This window comes from Podarcis melisellensis, assembly GCF_964234715.1.
Source record: "Podarcis melisellensis genome assembly, chromosome: 2".
NCBI classification, from domain to species: domain Eukaryota; kingdom Metazoa; phylum Chordata; class Lepidosauria; order Squamata; family Lacertidae; genus Podarcis; species Podarcis melisellensis.
The window spans coordinates 34,171,961-34,192,202 of record NC_138529.1 but is presented as its reverse complement, the minus strand read 5'-3'; the positions used below and the strand labels follow the sequence as shown (position 1 = coordinate 34,192,202).

Genomic DNA, 20,242 nt, shown 5'->3' with positions numbered 1-20,242 from the left:
CCCCCCCCCCCCGCCATAAACAATGTAGTGACAGTGTCTTAAAAGGGCCACAGCATCCCACCACAATTAGCTACATGCCCCCTTTATGTTCCGGGGTCCGGGTCAGAGTTCCACCGACAGGGATTCAATGAAAGACTTGTCTTACCCAACTTCGTTCCTCGCTCTTCCCCAAACACGCAACAAGGAGCATTCACACGATCGTTTGCTCCTGACATTCACACCAGGACAAAAAGGAAAAGGAAAAAGAAAAGCCTTTATTAATGTGTCTCCCTGCCGGTGCGCCGAAGGAAGAACTGGGGCCAAGCCCCTGTCCTTTCTTGGTGGGATTTCGGCGTGCTTGGATGAAGGGCCGGGTTCACCTCCGCTTCGCACCTTTGTGGGAGCGGTGGAGGGGCCGCGCCTCTAGGAGGAACGCGCACGCTGCCCCCTTAAACGGGAGGCTGGACTCGGCAATCTCCGCTGTGGGGCTGGCCGGAGCTGCCCGCCGGTGACACGCGTTCCTGGTGGGCGGAGTTGGCTCTCCCGCGCCCTGGATGTGGGAAAGGGAGCAGCCCAGGCGCGCTCTCTTCGCCTCCCTCTCGGTGGAGTCGAGCAGCATGGATGCGGGCTCCGGCCCCATCAGCCCAGTCTCCCATCTCCAGGAAGGCCCTTTCAGCTGCCCCATCTGCCTCGACGCCCTCAAGGACCCGGTCACCACCCCTTGCGGCCACAACTTCTGCCTGAGCTGCCTCGGGGCGCACAGGCACCACCCGGGGGCCGTCGCGGCGGGAAGCGGCGCGCCAAGCAGTTCCCGCTGCCCGCTCTGCCAGGAGCCTTTCCCGGCCGACCTCCAGCTCCGGAAGAACCACACCCTGGCCGAGCTGCTGCAGCTCCGGCAACCCGCCCCGAGCAGCCCGGGGCTGGCCATGGCCCCCGACAAGCCGCCGGAGCCGTGCGTGCCCGGCGACTCTTGCGCGCCGTCGGAGGACGCGCCGCCCGAAGAGGTGCTGTGCGACTTCTGCACCGACGGCGAGCGCGCCCGAGCGGCGCAGTCGTGCCTGGTGTGCCTGGCGTCCTTCTGCTCGCCGCACCTGCAGCCTCATCTCAAAAGCCCCGCTTTCCAAGGCCACCGGCTGGTGCCGCCCTTGCGGCACATCGAGGAAAGCCTCTGCAAGCTGCACCTCAAGCCCCTGGAGAGCTTCTGCCGGACGGACCGCAGCTGCATCTGCCAGCTGTGCAGGGCCCAAGAGCACCGGGGCCATGAAGTGGTGGCGGTGGAGGTGGAGCGGGAGCACGTGGAGGTGGGTAGCACGGCCGTCCAGGCACAAAGGGGGTCCTTTGTGCAGCCTCGCTCCAGGGACGCGGAGGGCGGGGACGCTCCCCTACCCAAGGCAGCAGTGCGCGGAGATTCCTGCAAGCTTCGCTCACCAGTTCCAACTGGAAGAGGGGAGGGTGGGTGGCTGTCGACCACTGCTGCTGTTCCTCGACGTGTTAAATTTAGGAGCCTCGCTAGGGGCGGGTTGGGAGAAGCTGCCTGAGGCCGCTGCAAAGTGACTGGCTGGCAGGTCCCTGTTGGATGGGACGGCATAAATAAAAAATTGTCCAGTAGCACCTTAGAGACGTGTGTATCTGAAGAAGTGTGCATGCACACGAAAGCTTATACCCAGAATAAACTTAGTTTGTCTCTTTGGTGCTACTGGACATTTTTTTTATTTATTTCGACTTCGTCAGACCAACACGGCTACCTACCTGAATCTAGAAGGATGGGACAGCAGTTTGTCAGGTGCCCCAAGTTATCTGAAAAGCAGGTAGCCTATTTCCTAAGAGTTGGCACAAGGGTCTGTGTCTGCTCAGAAACACATTCCTGGAACTTACTTTCTTTGAAGGAGTGTGAGCTTGTTGAAAGACCCTTCCCTGTAAGCTTTCAGAATTTGAAGCAGTGTGTAGTTACTCTCTGGGGTTAGGAAGGCAGAGCAGTGCTGTCAGTGCAGGACCTGGGGGCAATGGTTTAGGGTCCAACTCAACAGAGTATGTAGGAGATCCCCACCACCACCAAACACAGAAGGGCTGGCTTACTACAATTTGAAGTTAAATAAGACACAGAACCATCTGCAAAGGGGATACATTAACAGTAGAGTGGGAGAACATGTTAGACTGTTCAATTTGGGAGACCAGGTTTCAGATACTCACTCAGCCAGGACGCACACTCGGTGACCTGCTTAGACCAGTCACTGCCTGGTGCCCGTAGCTTGGTGGAAGTGTGCAAACATTGTAGGCAGGGGTTTAACCCCTGGAATCTCCAGGGAAAAGAATAATAAGTAGCTCAGCTGAGGAACAATTTATGCCTTGAGATGCTGAGCAGCTGGTGCCAGTAGACAGCACTGGGCCAGATGGACCAGAAGACTGACTCAGTACAAGGCAGCTAAGCTGGCCCTACCATTAGGCCGAGTGGGGCAGCTGCCTTGGGTGGCTGATTTTTGTCAACAGATTGTTACATTTGAGGTTATTAGTACTGCTATTGTATTTCTACTTGTGGGAGTTCGTGCCTCAGGTACCAAAATGATGTGGCCAGCTCTTGGTTACTACTTATCTTATCTTGCGACTCTGGGAGAGGGAGGGTTGCTGTTCTGCCATGGGCAGCAGAACATCTCTGGGCAGCCATATAATCCTATGTTCATATGAGTGGAATGGCGGAGGCTGTGGAACAAGATTAAGGCTTATTGGGAAATTGGTTCAGAAAGGGAAAGAACAGGGTAAGATGCGCTGGAAAAGTTATCTGTAGAGCTAGCTTGGCAGGAGAATGGAGCAATCCTTGTGGAGGAGGAGGAGACCTGGGTTGAAGTGGCACAGCCCTATCTGGGGAATCCTTGGAATGGCATTGCTGAGGAATCTGTAAGGCTAGGTTGTTGATCTGGAGGAGGGTGTGGGTACCTGGAGTATGTGTTCTATGGACACTGCTACTACTTAGGGTGTTTTAGGATGGTTTCAGGTATACAGTGGTACCTTGGGTTAAGTACTTAATTCGTTCCGGAGGTCCGTACTTAACCTGAAACTGTTCTTAACCTGAAGCACCACTTTAGCTAATGGGGTCTCCTGCTGCTGCCGTGCTGCCAGAGCACAATTTCTGTTCTCATCCTGAAGCAAAGTTCTTAACCTGAAGCACTATTTCTGGAGTCTGTAACCTGAAGCGTATGTAACCTGAGGTACCACTGTACATGACATGTTTTAAGTTCAGGTTTCTGACTTAATTATGTCTCCCCTGCCATGGCTGTAAGTGCAAGAAGCATTGGAACAAATTTTTGCACAGCGGATCCCAAAGTGATGGCAATTTGGACAGGAAGCTTTTAGGTTGTAGCAGTCTTGTCGAGGCAGAGTTGGAAGGCTGATGACTTGATCAGATGTTGGCTGTGCAGACAGAGAACACTGCAAATGAACAGGGTGGAGTGCAGCATACTGCGGCGTTAGCCCTGATCCAAATTGGTAACTGGACCCCTCTGCCAGTATAATGATTGATAGGGGAGCTATGCTTTAGGGCAGGGATGGGGAACCTGTGACATTCCAGAAGTCATTCAAACCCCCATCATTCCTGAGCACTGGCCATGCTCACTGTGGTCGATGGGAGTTGGAGTCAAACAACATCTGGCGGACCACAGATGTTCTTCCTAACTGCGGCCATGCTGATAAATGAACTGGTTTGATTGACTAAACCAGTTTTTGATCTAGTCAATTTTTCCAACAGAAACTTTGCACTTTAAAAGTTTGGAAAGGCGTTTGCAACTGCAATCCTTCACATTGAGGAAGGGAAACCTTTTTCAGTCAAAGGCTACACAATGCCTTTTGGGCATCCTTGGGGGGGCACAAAGTATGTGGGGCCAGAGGCAAAATAAGCATAGCAGTAAATGGGAAATCTGCATGCTCCCACATTCCCCCTCTGTTCTTTGCCTAGGCAAGCACGAATCAGAATTTGAGTTAAAGGAATTGCCTTCCACCCAGGCAAAAACACTCCAGGAGAGTTCAAAGCTGTCAATGGGGTGTGTGTCTCAGGAGGGGGAGATAGGGCCAGATAGAAAGGACCACATATGAGCCCCCAACCCCCAGCCTGAGGTTCTCCATCATTGTTACCTGGAAGGAGTCCCACTGAATTCAATTGCACTTACTTTGCTTCGGGCATCAATTGAATTGCATTGTAAGAGTGCATATGTAGATGTGCTGCACCTGCTTTTTAACCTGCTTCAAAACCGATTCATAATGGAAAGGGGACTAACCAACATAGCAACCATCTGACAGCATCTAGGACAGTCGCATCCATTGCTGCACTTCTGATTGTGCAGCTGGGATGTTCTGTAATTTTCCATGGAGCTGCGAGTCCCCGAATGCTGATACGTCATGTGAGGTACATGCCTGTGTGAACTCAGCTCCTCTGAAGCTATGCAATATTCTGCAACTAGTCTTTTGGGGCTTGTGGGGATGGGCTTTGCCAAGAGCTACCAAGACAGACAGGCGAAAGCTGCGTGCAGCCAGGACCCAGAAAGGAGAGCATTTGGTAAGGATTTGGGAAGCTGGCTGTTGTCATGATTAAGTGCTTAGAGCCCGAGAATCTAGAAGGGGTTGTGAGGTAGGGATTGTAGATAATTGATCAGGGAAGAACATTTCCTATTAAAATTGCAATGTTCTGAAATTCCTAGACCATAGAGGTTTTTATTTAATTGGGCTTTCCTAATCCCAGTTATTTGGGAGTAAGCCACACTGAGTTCAGTAGGGCTTACTTCAGAGTCAACGTAGTTAGGAGTGCAGCCTTAGAGTTGTCTAGAGGTCTGGAAGAAGGTGTCTGGATTTATGATTTTATGGGTGGGGTACAGTCACACACCCACACCCACATCTCTGCTTCTGGGGCTGTTCTGTGCTCAGCCAACGCCTAGAGAGCTTTCCAGTGAAAGTGGGTGGGGTAGGGGGCCTGTGTTTCCCAAACCCTCAATGAGATGTTCCTAATGCAAAGACAACCATTTAGCTGAACTTCAGCCTGGCCTGCCAGATTACACACATGCAAACAATTTGTTGCTTTTGGGTTTGGGGAGGAGGCTAAAACAAAAGTTGCGTGGGAGGAGGGTGTGATTAATCCTGTGTGCCTGTTAACTGGGCCCAACCAGTTTCTGTTCTGACAGTCTTTGGCTGCTGTGCAGTTGCACCAGGGACTCATTTCTTCCCTTTGCCTCTCTTTCCCACAGTGGCTCAGACTGGCTTCTTTATTTCACTTGGCTCGTCTCCCAGGTTCCGCTCCTTGCTCCGTTAGCCCTTTGTGTTGCGTTGAGACGGGGCATTTTTTCCATCGCTCCCCTTCCCAGTTGACGCTGACTCATCTCCTAGATTTTCACTTGCTAGTTTTTAATTGAGCTGTCAGTTTCGGTTTAGCTCATCCTAAAGCACCGGGTTAGTTGGGAAACCCCATCTCTGTGTTCTCTTTGGGAGAGATGGCTAAACTTGGAAAGGTTTGCTGCAAGCAGTACTTTACAACTCCCTAAAACAACTTCGTTTCAAGGTTATTATTCTTAAGTGGAGCATTTAAGGGCGGAGGATGCTTCCGCAAATGGGAATCCTCAAGGGACCACACAGAGCAGGCAAGTTCCCATTGCATTGCGATGCCATTGTTTCTCTAGTCACAAGGCCAATTGAGATGCCCCAAACCTACTGATGTGAGGGGAGAATATTCTCCAGAGAATATTCTCGAGAATACAGTGGTACCTCAGGTTAAGTACTTAATTCGTTCTGGAGGTCGTTCTTAACCTGAAACTGTTCTTACCCTGAAGCACCACTTTAGCTAATGGGGCCTCCGCACGATTTCTGTTCTCATCCTGAAGCAAAGTTCTTAACCTGAGGTACTATTTCTGGGTTAGCGGAGTCTGTAACCTGAAGGGTATGTAACCTGAAGCGTATGTAACCTGAGGTACCACTGTATTCTCCAAAAGATTATTCTTGAGAATTTAACATCACTACTCGTACCCCAGGATGCCCAGGAAAATATTTCCCTCAGTGTTCACACTACTCTTGTGACCCATTACTTTAAGCCGGACGTGGGGAACCTTGTACCCCTCATGTTCTCGGACTCCCAACTCCCACCAGCCGCATTCAGAAATGATGAGAGTTGGAGTCCAGTAGCATTTGGAGCTCTATGTTTTCCTGATCTCTGAAGGGAGTACATAAAAAGTTAGACAAAGCACTGGCTGTTGTTAACATGCTTTAAACCAGCGATTGGGAGCCTCAGGCCTGGAGGTTGAATGGGGTCCCTCAAACCTCTTTATCTGGCCCTCAGGACTCTCTTCAAGCCACACCCCCTCCCTGCTCAGCCTGGCTGGAATGGGTCCTTGAACTCTTGTCTGGATTGAGGAGCAGAAGAGAAAGAGGCGCACAAAGCTAAAATTCATGTTTATTGCTCTTCCTACTTTGGCATCTGACAAGGCTTACCATCAGCATGTGACCCCTGAAAGGTCACCCAGAGGGGAGATGTAGCCCTCTGGGTGTAATGCCATGTAATGTACCATAACTGATGCTATGATCACACCCGAAAAGGCCTACTTGGAGAATGTTGCTTTCTGTTCATTAGTGTGGGAAGGACTCTGATACTGCAGTCTGTTCCAGTACCTCTGGTATGTAGCATGAGGCCTGAAAAAGGGATTGAAGCTACAGCAGCCACAGGCAGGACAGCTGTGGCTTTCAAAGTATAGGTGCAAACTCCCTAAATGGGCGCCAGGTGGTCACTTTTAGAACATGGATGGGGAAGCAGTAGCTGTTCATTGTACTACAGCTCCCATCATCCCTGACCACTGGGTATGCTGGCTAGGGGTTGGTGGGAGTTGGAATCTCACAGCAACTGGAGGAGCACCACTTCCACATTGCTGTCGTAGAGGCACAGAAGTGGGGTGTACAGTGGTACCTCAGATTAAGAACTTAATTCGTTCTGGAGGTCCATTCTTAACCTGAAACTGTTCTTAACCTGAGGTACCACTTTAGCTAATGGGGCCTCCTGCTATCGCCACCGCACAATTTCTGTTCTCATCCTGAAGCAAAGTTCTTAACCCAAGGTGCTATTTCTGGGTTAGCGGAGTCTGTAACCTGAGGCATCTATAACCCAAGGTACCACTGTATAGGGACAGTCTCTAAAGCATATATCATGTCATGGGAAGGAACCTCATAGCATGGTAACAATGGAGGAATCAAGTTAATCAGGACAGAGTTTATTAAAGGGGTTGAAAAGGCCATCTGATATATTGCCTATAAACTTGGAGCAAAACATTTTAGAAAGGGTCCCAGTGGCAGCTGGGACCTATTGGGAACCCAGCAGTAGATAGAGCCAATGATTGGCAGAGCCAACTAAGTCTAGATTTGTCCCCATCCTCTTCCCTGCTGAGGTGGACAAGGGCAACACTGTGAGACTAAGGAGAAGGAAGCTGGCAAGTTGTGCTGCCCCCTGAACTGGCTGTAAGAAGGATGCAGGCAGGTGGGCCTGGCAGAGAGCAGGCCGAGGGTGGTGGGCAGTTCTCCTTTCCCTTAATGGACCTGACTCCACTGGACAGTCCCATGGTTCAGTGGGGGGAGCACCCTCTTTGCGTACAAAAGGCCTCTGGTTCAGTCTTTGGCAGCATTTCCAACTGAAAGGCATTCCTGGGTAACAGGGCCAGGAAAAACTTTGGCACAAGATCCCAGAGAACGGCTGCCAATCGGATAGCCACTACTAGGCTTGAAGGACCAATTGTTTGGAGCTGGTATGAAGTCAGAATTCCAGGCAGTGAAGTTCTCTCCTGCTGCCAGGCAACCATAAATTGACCCCAGTTCTGTTATGGAGCCAGAGCAAGTCTGTAGCTGATGAACAGAAGGGAACCCGTCTGTTAATTACCTCCCCCTTTGCCTGGAATAAAATGTTATCTCTCCTGGTGGAAGGGAGGAGGCAGAGATTTTCCTGTGTGGCAAAAATAGATAGGGTTTGGCTTGCTGTCAAGGACTGCCATGCCTGGGATGGCTTAAGCAAGTTTTATTTATTTTCATGGCGGAACACCTGAAAAAAAATAATTCCTTGCATGTGTGAGCACATGCACATGTATGTTAGTCAGAACGCACTTAATCATTCTCATTGCTGCATTTATATTCCACCTCGAGGAAGGGTATATTGTTCTTCCCGCCCCCGCCTCTATTTTATCTTCGTGAGAAAAGTAGGTTGGGCAGTTAGTTTAGGGGCTAAGAGGGGATTCGAACCCTGGTCCTTTAACAGTACCCTAACTAGCACACAGCATAGACAGATTGGTGCTGTGTATGCCCCAAACGAAATACAATTTTTACCTTATTGGCCAGTGTCACATCAAATTGATCATGGCTATTGATGCTAGTTCCGTTTAATGCTAGCAATTTTATGTTCTGTATGTTTATATAAAATAGCACATATGACTAAGGAACAAGTATTCCCTGCTTTTGGAAAAGAAGCAGCTTTTATGACCGGAAAAAATAATGCCATTTTTTTGTTAAATCATCTTGGCTACATCCCTTTCCTTCCCTCTCCCTGGGTCTGCTTAAAGAGATCAATGGGTTATTATGGCTTCACCAGATAAGCCCTCCCCGTGGCACTTTAATTTCCTTGCTTTCTGGTCCGGGTGAGGGTGTTGATGCAATTTGGGCTGTGGCTCTTGCTTTCTCTGATAGAGCTACGATTGTTCCTTTCATTGCAACCCTCTCAGTCTGGTCTTTATCTCACTCCAGCACATTGTTTAAATGGAGTTTGGAGCCACATGACAGTAGCACTTTGCTCTTTTTAGCTTTCCAGAATTGGGCACGTTTCCAGTCAAAATTCAAATGTCAGACAGTTGGGAAGACCGCTTCCTTTACAGGTCTTTAAAAGTAGACAAAAGACTGTTGCTTTTGCAAATAAAAACAAAAACCAGACACACGCACATAATATATTACAATAATGTTTCCAAACACAAACCAACTCATGTTCGGGGTCAACATTTGATAGATCATCAGGGGAATGGTTTGTTTCAGTTTAGATTACTTTGGCCTCATTCACACATAACACTAAGCCATGGATTAATCAAAAACATTATTAGCATTGTGTGAGAGACCTGCCTAGCCATTTAACTGTTATTTCTTCACTGACAACAAACTGTGTTTTATTGTTGACTTATGAACCTTTGTTTTAGTCAGTGTTTTTTTTAAAAAATAAAAAACAAGGTCCTGGTACTCATATCTTGATAAAAGTGCCATTGGTGCCAGCACAAAATGGCTGCCATGAGTCACAAAAAATATATAACAGTATTCAGTACCTGTGAGTACTATCACACACACACACACACACACACACACACACACACACACACACACAAAAGCACTGGTTTAGCTATGGCTTGGTGTGTAGTATGTGAACCCAGCACCCTTCTTCAATCATGGCTTGTTTGGTTACTCCACCCTAGATGTTTACCAGGTTACAAAGGCATGAGAAAAGAAGAGCTGGAAAACAAAACTAATCATCATCATCCTCTCCTTGACATCTGATGGGAGGGCGTTCCACAGGGCAGGTGCCACTACCGAGAGCGCCCTCTGCCTGGTTCCTCTTGCAGTGAGGGAATCACCAGAAGGCCCTCGGTGCTGGACCTCAGTGTCTGGGCTGAATGATGGGGGTGGAGATGCTCCTTCAGGTATACAAGGCCAAGGCCATTTAGGGCTTTAAAGGAGAAATGATGGAGAAATAAGATGTGGTGTGTCATCCTGGCTAACTCATGGTTTGTTGAACAAACTGTGGCTTAGATTTATGGGCTAGCGGAGCCTTTGTCAAGAACAAATATATAATAGGCAGGAGAGACAATAAGGGCAATACGTTATGCAGAATGAATGGACAGGAGGGAATATAAGGGTTTTGGGGAGCAAGGGCAATCAGGCACAGTGGAAAGTGAAGTCTCATCACTACCACCTTCAAAGAACTTGTCCTTTTTAATCTTTAGAGTGGTGGTGGGGAATTCTTGGATCTCCAAATGTTGCTGGACTCCCAACTTTCATCAGGCACAGCTAGCTTGGCCAGGACTTATGGAAATTGGGAGTCCAACAAAATCTGGAGGGCCACAGTTCCCCATTCTTGCTTTTCAGAAATAGATTAAACGGTGAATATTTCTCTACAGCCATGAGGACTGGAAGAGAAATGTACTATTTTCTGTCAATGCGAGGTGACATTCTGATATTCCCTTTCTCCAAAAGGCCCAAAGACCCAAAATCCTGAACAGCGTTGAGAATCAGTTGGATGAACTTGGAGTCACTATTGCGCAGACAAGGAGGACTGTGGACCTCATCAAAGTAAGATGGCTTCAGTCTATTTCATCCCAGAAGAAAAACTGGATGTTGATCTCACACACACACTGTGCCCTGTTCTTTTCATATATTTCTATGTCATTGTCTCCTGGTGCCAAGGGGATCAGGGGTTTGGGCTGTCTCTCGGCCTGGGTATCAAGAGGTGGTTCATCCACTGATTCTGATCCAATTCTGCTGCAGTGTTGGGAGGTTTAATTAAAGATAACATGTAAGCAAAGATATACAAGCTTCCTGAGAACTGGATCACATGGTGCTTTTCCTAGACTGTTCCACTTCAGACTGCAGGTGGAGGATCACATTTTTCAACGTTCCATCAGACTGGGGGAAACTCCATTCCGATAAGAAAGTGGCATGTCCAAGGTAGCCATTTCCATTACATGCTACATTTCCACTTGCAGAGATACCCTCATTTCTGGCACTCAGATAAAAGACAGAAAAGCATATAGTGGCTTAGTGAATTTGGCAGCAGTGGGAACCTTTTCCCTAAAGTTTGCCTCTTTACATGTCGTGGTCCTGATAAAAATTGGAGGGCTTTAAAATGGAATAATCCAGACATGTTTCCTAATGTCGAATTCAAGCATCATGCCTAGTCTGGCTTAAAGTAGATCTTTTTAAACAATCAGATCTTGAAGAAGATTTGATTGCTTCTGCCCTCCCCCACCTGGCCAACTTTAAAAGGAGGATCTGGATGTGTGCATGTGTTGTTGTTGTTTTGGGGGGGTGAAAATATATGTAATCTACATGAATGATAATTGGTATAAAGCTATCTCTGTTGTGTTTAGGGCACTGCTCAGAAAGAGAAGGAAAAGGTCAGCAAACTCTTTGCCGAGACGGCCAGAGTCCTTGCAGCCTTTCAGAAGGAAGTCCTTGGCTTCATCGAAGATGGGGAAAGAGCAATGCTGACTGGGGCAGCGGAGGAGCTGCGGCAGAAGGAAGAGAGGCGTGACACACTGACTGAACACAAGCGGAATCTGGAGAAGGTTCCCAGCACAGACACCATCTCTTTCCTGCAGGTCTGTGCCCCTGAGTGTTATTCTAGTAGAGAGTCACCCCTAAAAGCACTTCATTCCTTGCCTCTGGGCAGATCCACACCATACATCGAAAGCACATCTAACATACATCGGAAGCACATGACTTTCCACAAATGAATCCTGGGAACTGTAGTTTCCTCTCACAGAACTACAGTTCCCAAAGCCCTGAACAAACTACAATTTTATTTCTTCTTCTTTATTGAAATTTATATACCACCCTATACCCGGACATCTCACAGAACAAAACCAGAACACAAAACCACAAAATATATACAGTGGTACCACAGGTTACAGATGCTCAGGCTACTGATGCTTCAGGTTACAGACTCCGATAACCCAGAAATAGCACCTCAGGTTAAGAACTTTGCTTCAGGATGAGAACAGAAATTGTGTGGAGGTGGCGTGGTGGCAGTGGGAGGCCCCATTAGCTAAAGTGGTACCTCAGGTTAAGAACAGTTTCTGGTTAAGAACAGACCTCCAGAATGAATTAATTTCTTAACCCGCGGTACCACTGTAATCAAAATAAAAACAACAACCCAATAACCTGCCCTCCAAAAACCCACCTTTTAAAAGGGCATATGATATAAATCGGATCAACCAAAGGCCTGGTTAAAAAGGAACATTTTTGCCTGGTGCCTAAAGGTGTATAGTGAAGGCGCCAGGCGAACTTCCCTGGGGAGAGCATTGGAGCCACTGCAGAAGGCCCGTTCTCATGTTGCCATCCTCCGGACCTCTCGAGGAGGAGGCACACAAAGGAGGGCCTCAGAAGATGATCTCAGGGTGCAGGTAGGTTCATATGGAAAGAGGCAGTCCTTGAGGTATTGCGGTCCTGAGCCATTTAATGCTTTATAGGTCAGAACCAGCACTTTGAATTGGTAGCGAGTGCAGTCGGACCAGGATTATTTTACAGAAAGTAATGTGCTTTCAATGTATGGCATGGATTTCCCCTCTCTGGAAACAGTAGAAAAGGGGAGGATTTGTGGAGACGTGCTGTCCTCTCTAGCGAGCCGCAAGTGGAGAGTCTGATTCAGCTTGTCCATAATTTTTTTATGGGCAGATGCTGCTGCTTTTTCTGGCTCCAGACTGGTGATTTTTTGTATTGGAAGGTGGACATGCTTGTACGCTACAGGGACAGGAAGGAATAATAATAATAATAATAATAATAATAATAATAATAATAATAATAATAAATTTATACCCCACCCATCTGGCTGGGCCTCCCCAACCAAATATTAAAATACAGTAATGCATCAAACATTAAAAGCTTCCCTAAGCAGGTAGGACACAATGGACATTTGTCTCTTTTACCAGGCCCCACAATTTGTAGGGCATTCATTCATTTACAACAGCCTTCCCCAATCTGATGCCTTTCAGATGTTGTTGTACAACAACTCACATCATCCATGACCATTGGCCATCCTTGCTGGGGCTGATGGGAGCTGTAGTCTAGCAACGTCTGGTGGGCACCAGGTTGAAGAAGGCTAGTATGCAATCGCAGTGCTCAGTCCTATCTGGATCTCTGCTGGGAAATATGCCCTCATCCACTGTGTAGGGGCCCTGGGTAAACGGACCTTATAGGGAGGAAGCTCTGCTGAGCTCTATGTTCCTGGATCCACATTTGGAACAGAGCAGCATGCCAACATCTCCTGCCAGTGTAGCTGCTCTTTCTCTCTGACCCCCTCCCTCCCTCTGGTATGTTTGTTTCCATGTCACGAACAGCAGCCATAGAGGTGGCTCTGTGGAATGAGTCCTCCCATCAGTCAATTGCTGTATATCACCCCCTTTTCTTTCTTTCTTTTTTTGGCACAGGAGTTCCAAGCACTGAAAATAGCCACCGAAGAGAAAAACTTCTCATGGGCAAGCTTCCCCAAAGAGCTGAGCTTCATCAAATCCAGCCAGGCCGTGCTCGCTGTGAAGGAAATGCTAGTGAACATTTGCAAGAACCAGTGGGACCAGCTCTCAGGGAATGGAGACGAAGGGCCCATTCTTTATGGCATGCCAGAAGGTCTGTAGCAGACGGAATATCCTGTCCTTGCATTCCATGTAGAGCGCTATGCATTCTGCAGTGTTTTGATTACGGAATTCTTTGCTGACTCTGATAGCTACCATGTGGTTTCTGCAGAGATTATTAGTGCCCAGCAAGTGCTAGAATCCACCGCTTCCCTGTAGCTCTTAAGTATCTAGGAGCTCTGGAAGTCTCTGTGAACAGGGACTGGGCTTGGAAGTATCAGCAACAAGAATGCACATTGCTTCCTTTGCATCAAACATTAAAAGCTTCCCTAAACAGGGCTGCCTTCAGATGTCTTCTAAAAGTCTGGTAGTTGTTGTTCTCTTTGACATCTGGTGGGAGGGTGTTCCACAGAGTGGGTGCCACTACCGAGAAGGCCCTCTGCCTGGTTCCCTGTAACCTCACTTCTCGCAGTGAGGGAACCACCAGAAGGCCCTCGGGGCTGGACCTCAGTGTCCAGGTAGAACAATGGGGGTGGAGACGCTCCTTTTCCCAGTCTGTTCTCAAAGCTTGAAATGCAGCTGGGGTACCCAGCCTTATGCAAATTCAGGACACTTGCTTCCATTCACATGTTGAATTTTGCTTGTAGGCTTTTGCTACTTTTAACATGCAGTAAACACTTTGGGGCATTAGAACCCACTAGGCACCATTTACATCATGGAAGTGGGAACTTGCCGCTCTCCAGATGTTGTTGGACTTTATCGCCATCATCTCTGGCCATGGTGGTTGGAACCGATGGGGGCTGGAGTGCAGCATCGTTTGGAGGGCCGGGTTCCCCCTCTCTGTTTGACATCTCCAAGTCTCCTCTTGATGTTGGCATTTGTACCTGCCTAAATGAATGTCAAATGCCAGCCTCAAAGGGAGAAGATGTTTTAAACTACAGCCTCCATTTCAAAGTACTGCAAGTGGTGCAGCTGTTTTGAAGTTGCATAATAACAAGACTCTCTTAAATTGGTGTCGGGTTTCTGCGCCCTGTGTTCCCACTTGGGGTTGTGTTTTTTTTTATGAGGTTTCCATAAGGACTCAAATAAATCAGAAGGCAACAAACAGACATCACCGGGTGTGGCCAGCAGTGGTTTGGGGAAGATGTCCAAGGTGGCTTTTTCTTGAAACAGAGCCTTGTCTTTCAGAACACAGGGGAGATATATGCTTGAAGCTCACTCTTCTGCCAAAATTGGAGTGGATCTTGCTGGCTTCGTCCTCAAGTTCAACTGCTCCTTAAATAAACTATTGCAATGTGTGACTACTAGCCTAGCACTGGCTCTGTTCTGTTCTGTTCAGGGCTTCCCCACCCTCTCCCATACATGCCCCAGGTTTCAGGGAGGAGTACTTCCTAGATACTTACCAGGGAGTTTGCACTAACTGCTTCCAGGTCACAGCGTGCTGCCACTAGCCCCACAAGACCCAGCCAGAGGCACAAACAAGACATCCATGAGAACAGTGGAACAGTCTCCCTCTGGAAGTTGTGGACTCTCCTTCCTTGGAGGTTTTTCAGCAGAGGTTGGCTGGCCATCTGCCATTGATGCTCTAGCTGGTATGCCCCGTGGAGGAACTTAAGGTCCACAAATGGCAACATTTTGGAGGTCCCAAGTCGCAAGGTAGTTAGATTGGTCTCAACTAGGGCCAGGGCCTTTTCAGTACTGGCCCCAACTTGGTGGAACGTTCTGTCACAAGAGACGGGTTCTGCGGGACTTGACATCTTTCCGCAGGGCCTGCAAGACAGAGCTGTTCCGCCTGGCCTTTGGTTTGGACTCAGTCTGATCCTTATGTTTCCCTCCCCGTATGGTTTTGATCTATGGGCTACTTTTAAAATGAGGCTGCATTTTAAACTGCATTTTAACCTGTATTTTAAATTGGGTTTTCCCCCCTATTATGTTTTTACTATAATTTTACTGGTGTTAGCCACCCTGAGCCCGGCTCTGGCTGGGGAGGGCGGGGTATAAATATTATTATTATTATTATTATTATTATTATTATTATTATTATTACTGAGATTCCTGCATTGCAAGAGGTTGGACTAAATGACCCTTGGGTCCTTTGCAACTCTACGATTCTATGATAACTGGGCACCACCACACAGAGCCCTATGTGCTGGTGGGGAGGCTGAAGGAAGGAGAGTAGAGAGGGAATCAGGGTTTGCAGACCCAGAAGAAAATGTTGGGGTCCAGCAACTCTGTAAAATGTGTGTTTTTTGGATGAGCACAGAACTACAACACAGTTATGAGCAGATCCCTCTGCTGGCTGGCTTTGTAGTAGCACAAGGACATGTTAGGATCTTGGATTCTGGGATAACATCCTGTGGGATTTCCCTCTTCTGATTAATAGGTTTAAGAATCTAATCCCAGCAGGCCTGTTGATGACAAATGAAATTAAGGTTAAAGGTGGTTGTATGGAATAGTACACCTGCGTCTGATCAGCTAGGATACTTTCTAATGAACAAGCCTCTTTTCCTTGTGTGATGGGTTAGTTTTTTCCTTTTCCTTTTTTGCTGTCTTTGTCGCTGAGGTAAATTTTTGACAATTTCCTCTCTTCACAGTGACCATTGAGCCCCCGATTCCAGAAAAAAGCAGCAACCCCGCCTGTTTGGAGTCCCGAGATTATTTTCTCAAATGTAAGACCATTTTATTGTATGTTTTGTCTCCCTTGGCTTTTGTTTCTTTGCTGATGGCGTAACGTTTGGCAGACGGCAGACGTGTTGCAGACAGCAGAAATGTCAGCCCACGCAAAGTTAATTATGAGCGCAGTCCAGTGAAAACAAAATGCTTGAGTGTTGTTTTTAGAAAACTTTCAGTGTCTCAGTTACTGGTCCTTACTGGCCTAGCTAGGTTTAGCTGAAAATACAGGGACTTAAGCACATGGGCAAAAGATTCCTGGATTGCAGGGCGTTGGACTAGATGACCCTTGTGGTCCCTTTCAACTTCATGATTCTATGATGCCTGTAAAGCTACACCACCTCCTTTTCCTGTCATAAAGAGGCACATATTGGAGGAGATGGAAAACACATATTCGGTTCTATCACTGCATGAAAGGAAAAAAAATAAGGCTGTGGCATAAAAAAGAGATTTATGTTAAATATATATCATGAGGACTAGAAACTGGAATTTATTTTTATTTTTTTTAAGTAAATCTGGTGAACTGAACTATCAGTATTTAAAATGCATTTATATGGAGGAGGAAACCAGAAACCTTGAAAATATAGAAAACAGAAGGGGTCTCTGAAATCAGAGTGCGGTACATCTTTGCTCCTTGATTCCATAGCTCTGCCACTCTCTGCTTCTAAATGACTATTACTCTACATACCCCCATCTTGCCACCCACTTTCCCTATTTCACCTTCCCAAAACATAGAAACACAAGGTGCGGGTAAATATTTTTATTTTTTAAAAAAACTGCAACCAGCCAAGTTTGCCATAGGGCTAAATTGAAGCCACACAAGTGGTATGTGCAAATTTAAATATAGTTAGGAAAAACCCAACAATTTTTGTAGAATATATGTTGGTTGCAGCAGTGGAGTTTTTAGAACACGTCGTTGTATCCAACACTGCTGTTCCACTCATGCAACAGCAGAAAAGATCGACATAAAAACCACAATATATATAATCAAAATAACAACAAGAAATTAAACACACACACACACACACACACACACACACAAAGAGCCACATTTTAAAAGAGCATAGGATGTCAATCAGATCAATCAAAGGCCTGGTTAAAAAGGAACGTTTTTGCCTGGCACCTAAAGGTGTATAATGAAGGTGCCAGGCAAACTTCCCTGGGGAGAGCATTCTACAGATGGGGAGCCACTGCAGAGAAGGCCCGTTCTTGTGTTGCCACCCTCCTTTTCTCCTTTCCCCTGCAATCCCCACCATGATAGGGGACCCTTTGGAACATATTTTGGGGGGTGGGATGCAGAGAGAGGAAGGAGGAAGTCCCATTGCATCACTCACACAACGTTAGATCCTACCCAAGACTCCTAAGCCAAGGGTGCATAAGTTCAGGAGTCTGAATGATTACTGAGGGGCACCAACCTCAGTGATGGTATGTTTCAGTTTTGTTGTCCAAGAAGACAAGATAACTAATACTGTGTGACTTCCTTGCTCTGCCTTCTTCTCGCCTTCTCCCACCCCCACCTCACACAGTTGCCTTCATCATCGACTTGGACAGCGATACTGCCGACAAATTCCTTCAGCTGTTTGGGACCAAGGGAGCCAAGCGGGTGCTGAACCCTATCGCCTACCCCGAGACCTCGACCAGGTTTGTCAACTGCGAGCAGGTGCTGGGCGAGAACTTAATGAACCGAGGCAACTACTACTGGGAAGTGGAGATCATTGACGGCTGGGTGAGCATTGGCGTCATCACGGAAGATTACAACCCACAGGAGTCCTATGACAGGGGCCGCCTGGGCAGGAACGAGAACTCCTGCTGCCTACAGTGGAACGGGCAGAACTACGTGGCCTGGTTCGGCGGCTTTGACTGCGTGATACAGCAGCCTTTCTTCCATACGATTGGGGTGTACTTAGAGTACTCTGAGAAGGTGCTGACCTTCTTTGGAGTCAAGGATTCCAAGATGACGTGCCTGCAGCAGTTCAAAGTGGCTCGCTTCAAGAAGGGTCATTTTGACCCCTTCCAGAATAAGATCAACCACCAGTTTCCGGCGCTGTTTACACACAACCTCAAGCCGGCCTTCTTCCTTGAAAGTGTTGATGCCCACATGCAGCTTGGGCCTCTCAAGAAAGACTGTGTTTCGGTGCTGAAGCGACGGTAACTCGTTCCATGTGTGGTAGAGCAAGAAAGAAACTGGTAAAGAGATTTAAAACAGGATCTTTCCTAGAACAGCATGTCACTTCCATGATACAGGGTTACTAGGCTCTTCGCCCATATGTCTGTCCCTGCTACCTTTTGAGTCATTTGACTGGTGCCTTTAAAGATAATGGGCCATTTCCATGTTGGTCTTTTCTCTCTCTTGCCACCTCTTGGATTTTTAGTAATAGTTATAGTTTATTCACACTGGGCTTAAACTCGAAGACCAAGCTTGTTACCTTTCACCTGCTGTTTGGGGATTTGGAGAGGGTTGATTCTAGTCTGAACTTTTATTTTCTGTATTAATCCAATATATTTACAACACATACACACGCACAGTTTCCTGATTCTGTACTCATCAGTTCTAGGGCTTCTTCCTGCTCTCTTAACTGGGGGGATGGTGGCAGCGGGGAAAATATCAGTGTTACTTTAAGACAGGAGTCAAGAACCTGGAATGTTGCTGGACTACAAGTCCCATTACCCCTAACTATTGGCCAGACTGACAGGGGTTGCTGGGATTTGGAGTCCCCTAACAGCTGGAGAGCCATAGGCTCCCCACCTCTGGCCCAGCTTGTGAGGAGTTACAATTTTTTCTGTGGGCACTGAGCCAAATCTTAACTTCTGATTTAAACTGCTGTTCTTTAAGATGGGAGCTGGTGGTTGAGTTGAAACAGGTGACCTACTTTTCTTCTGTTTCTAGGATATCTTGATTTTAGTAGATAATTACAGTTCTTCATATAAATTGGGAAGGATGGAAAAATAAAACTTAGCTAGTTCAGAGACAGAACTGATTTTTACCATTTGAATATTATTATGATTATTTACCTCATGGATTCCCTGACAATAACTGAATTGCTGAAATGCTTGTGTGTTTTATTAGCCCTGTGGTCTCAGCATTACGGTTATTTTCTGCCAGAGTTTTCTTCCAGTTATTCAGTTTGTTGCCTATCTGCCAAGGGTGGATCTTTTACAAAATAAATGGCAACATACTGAACACAGGGTGAAAAATATTATGAATTTGGTGAAACATGATGGTTAATTGTATGAGTTCACTTATCCCTGCTGTCTGGGCTCATGCAGTTCTTCCTGCCTACCAGTAAGAAACGTTGAGGTCACCAAAGTTATTTTCTACTTCCCCTAATGGAAATAACTACAGCGCAATTGCTCACAATAGCAACACACACACACAAACCATCATTGGTCAGCATTATTAAAAATATGTTTTGGCATTTTCATCTTTCACCCAGATACTAAATATGTTAGTCTGACTTGAGTTGAGCAAGACTCCTGGTAGAGTCTTCCTGGTAGATATTTCCTGGTAGATATGCCTATAAATGCAGCCCTTACAATCTCACCTGTTGCCATTGGAATTAGTTATTGAAAGAATACCACAATGATCATGTTGTGATTTCTGTATTCTTACTGTATTCTTAAAAACACTTTGGGGATAAACTGGAACAATAGGAAATTTCACACTGAACCAAAATTGGCTGTATTAATTGTTACTCCATGAGCAAAAAATAAAGCCAGTATATTTGCTTCCTTAGGTAATACTGTGCTGCTGTTTGTTTTTCACCCCAGTTTTTGGGTGGTGGTAACCTTTCTGCTTTGTTTTATTATTTTTATTAATAATACACAGTTGTATAATCTAACATGTGTGAGGAAATAATAAGGAAAAAAGTTTAAAAGAATCTAGTTGCCATTAAAGAATATGCAAACATAATCCTGGTTTGTCTTTCTTTGCTAACCTCAAATGAATGAGCTTACTTTCTGCAATGTTTTCAATCAATACCAGTTTACTATGGGCAAATAATAACACCTTTGTGGATAGCAGCAGCCAACTATACACCATAAAGTTTGCACACCCGTGTGTCTGCATTTATTTTTAATAAAATGAGGGCTTTATTTATTTGATTCATGCAGCATGTACATCCTCTTTGAAGAAAATAATCTGGATTAGTTTCATAAAAATGGCTTGCAGTTTTTAAGTTCTACCACAAAATATCATAGTAAGAGACTCGTGATTACTGTAACATGTGGCACTACAAAATTTCCACTAAAGGCAAGCTTAGCTGGTACGTAAC

The 20,242-nt window shown here is 46.6% G+C and overlaps 1 protein-coding gene across 1 annotated transcript; it reads left to right on the top strand.

Annotated features, from left to right (window-relative positions):
- Nucleotides 1-401: 401 nt before the first annotated feature.
- Nucleotides 402-19,881, top strand: TRIM47 (tripartite motif containing 47). Its single transcript, XM_081899708.1, has 6 exons — nt 402-1,280; nt 10,210-10,305; nt 11,103-11,333; nt 13,161-13,356; nt 15,896-15,970; nt 17,498-19,881. Exons 1-6 carry the CDS (start codon nt 534-536, stop codon nt 18,121-18,123), a joined length of 1,971 nt encoding a protein of 656 aa, XP_081755834.1. The 5' UTR covers nt 402-533; the 3' UTR covers nt 18,124-19,881.
- The last annotated feature ends 361 nt before the right edge of the window (nt 19,882-20,242 follow it).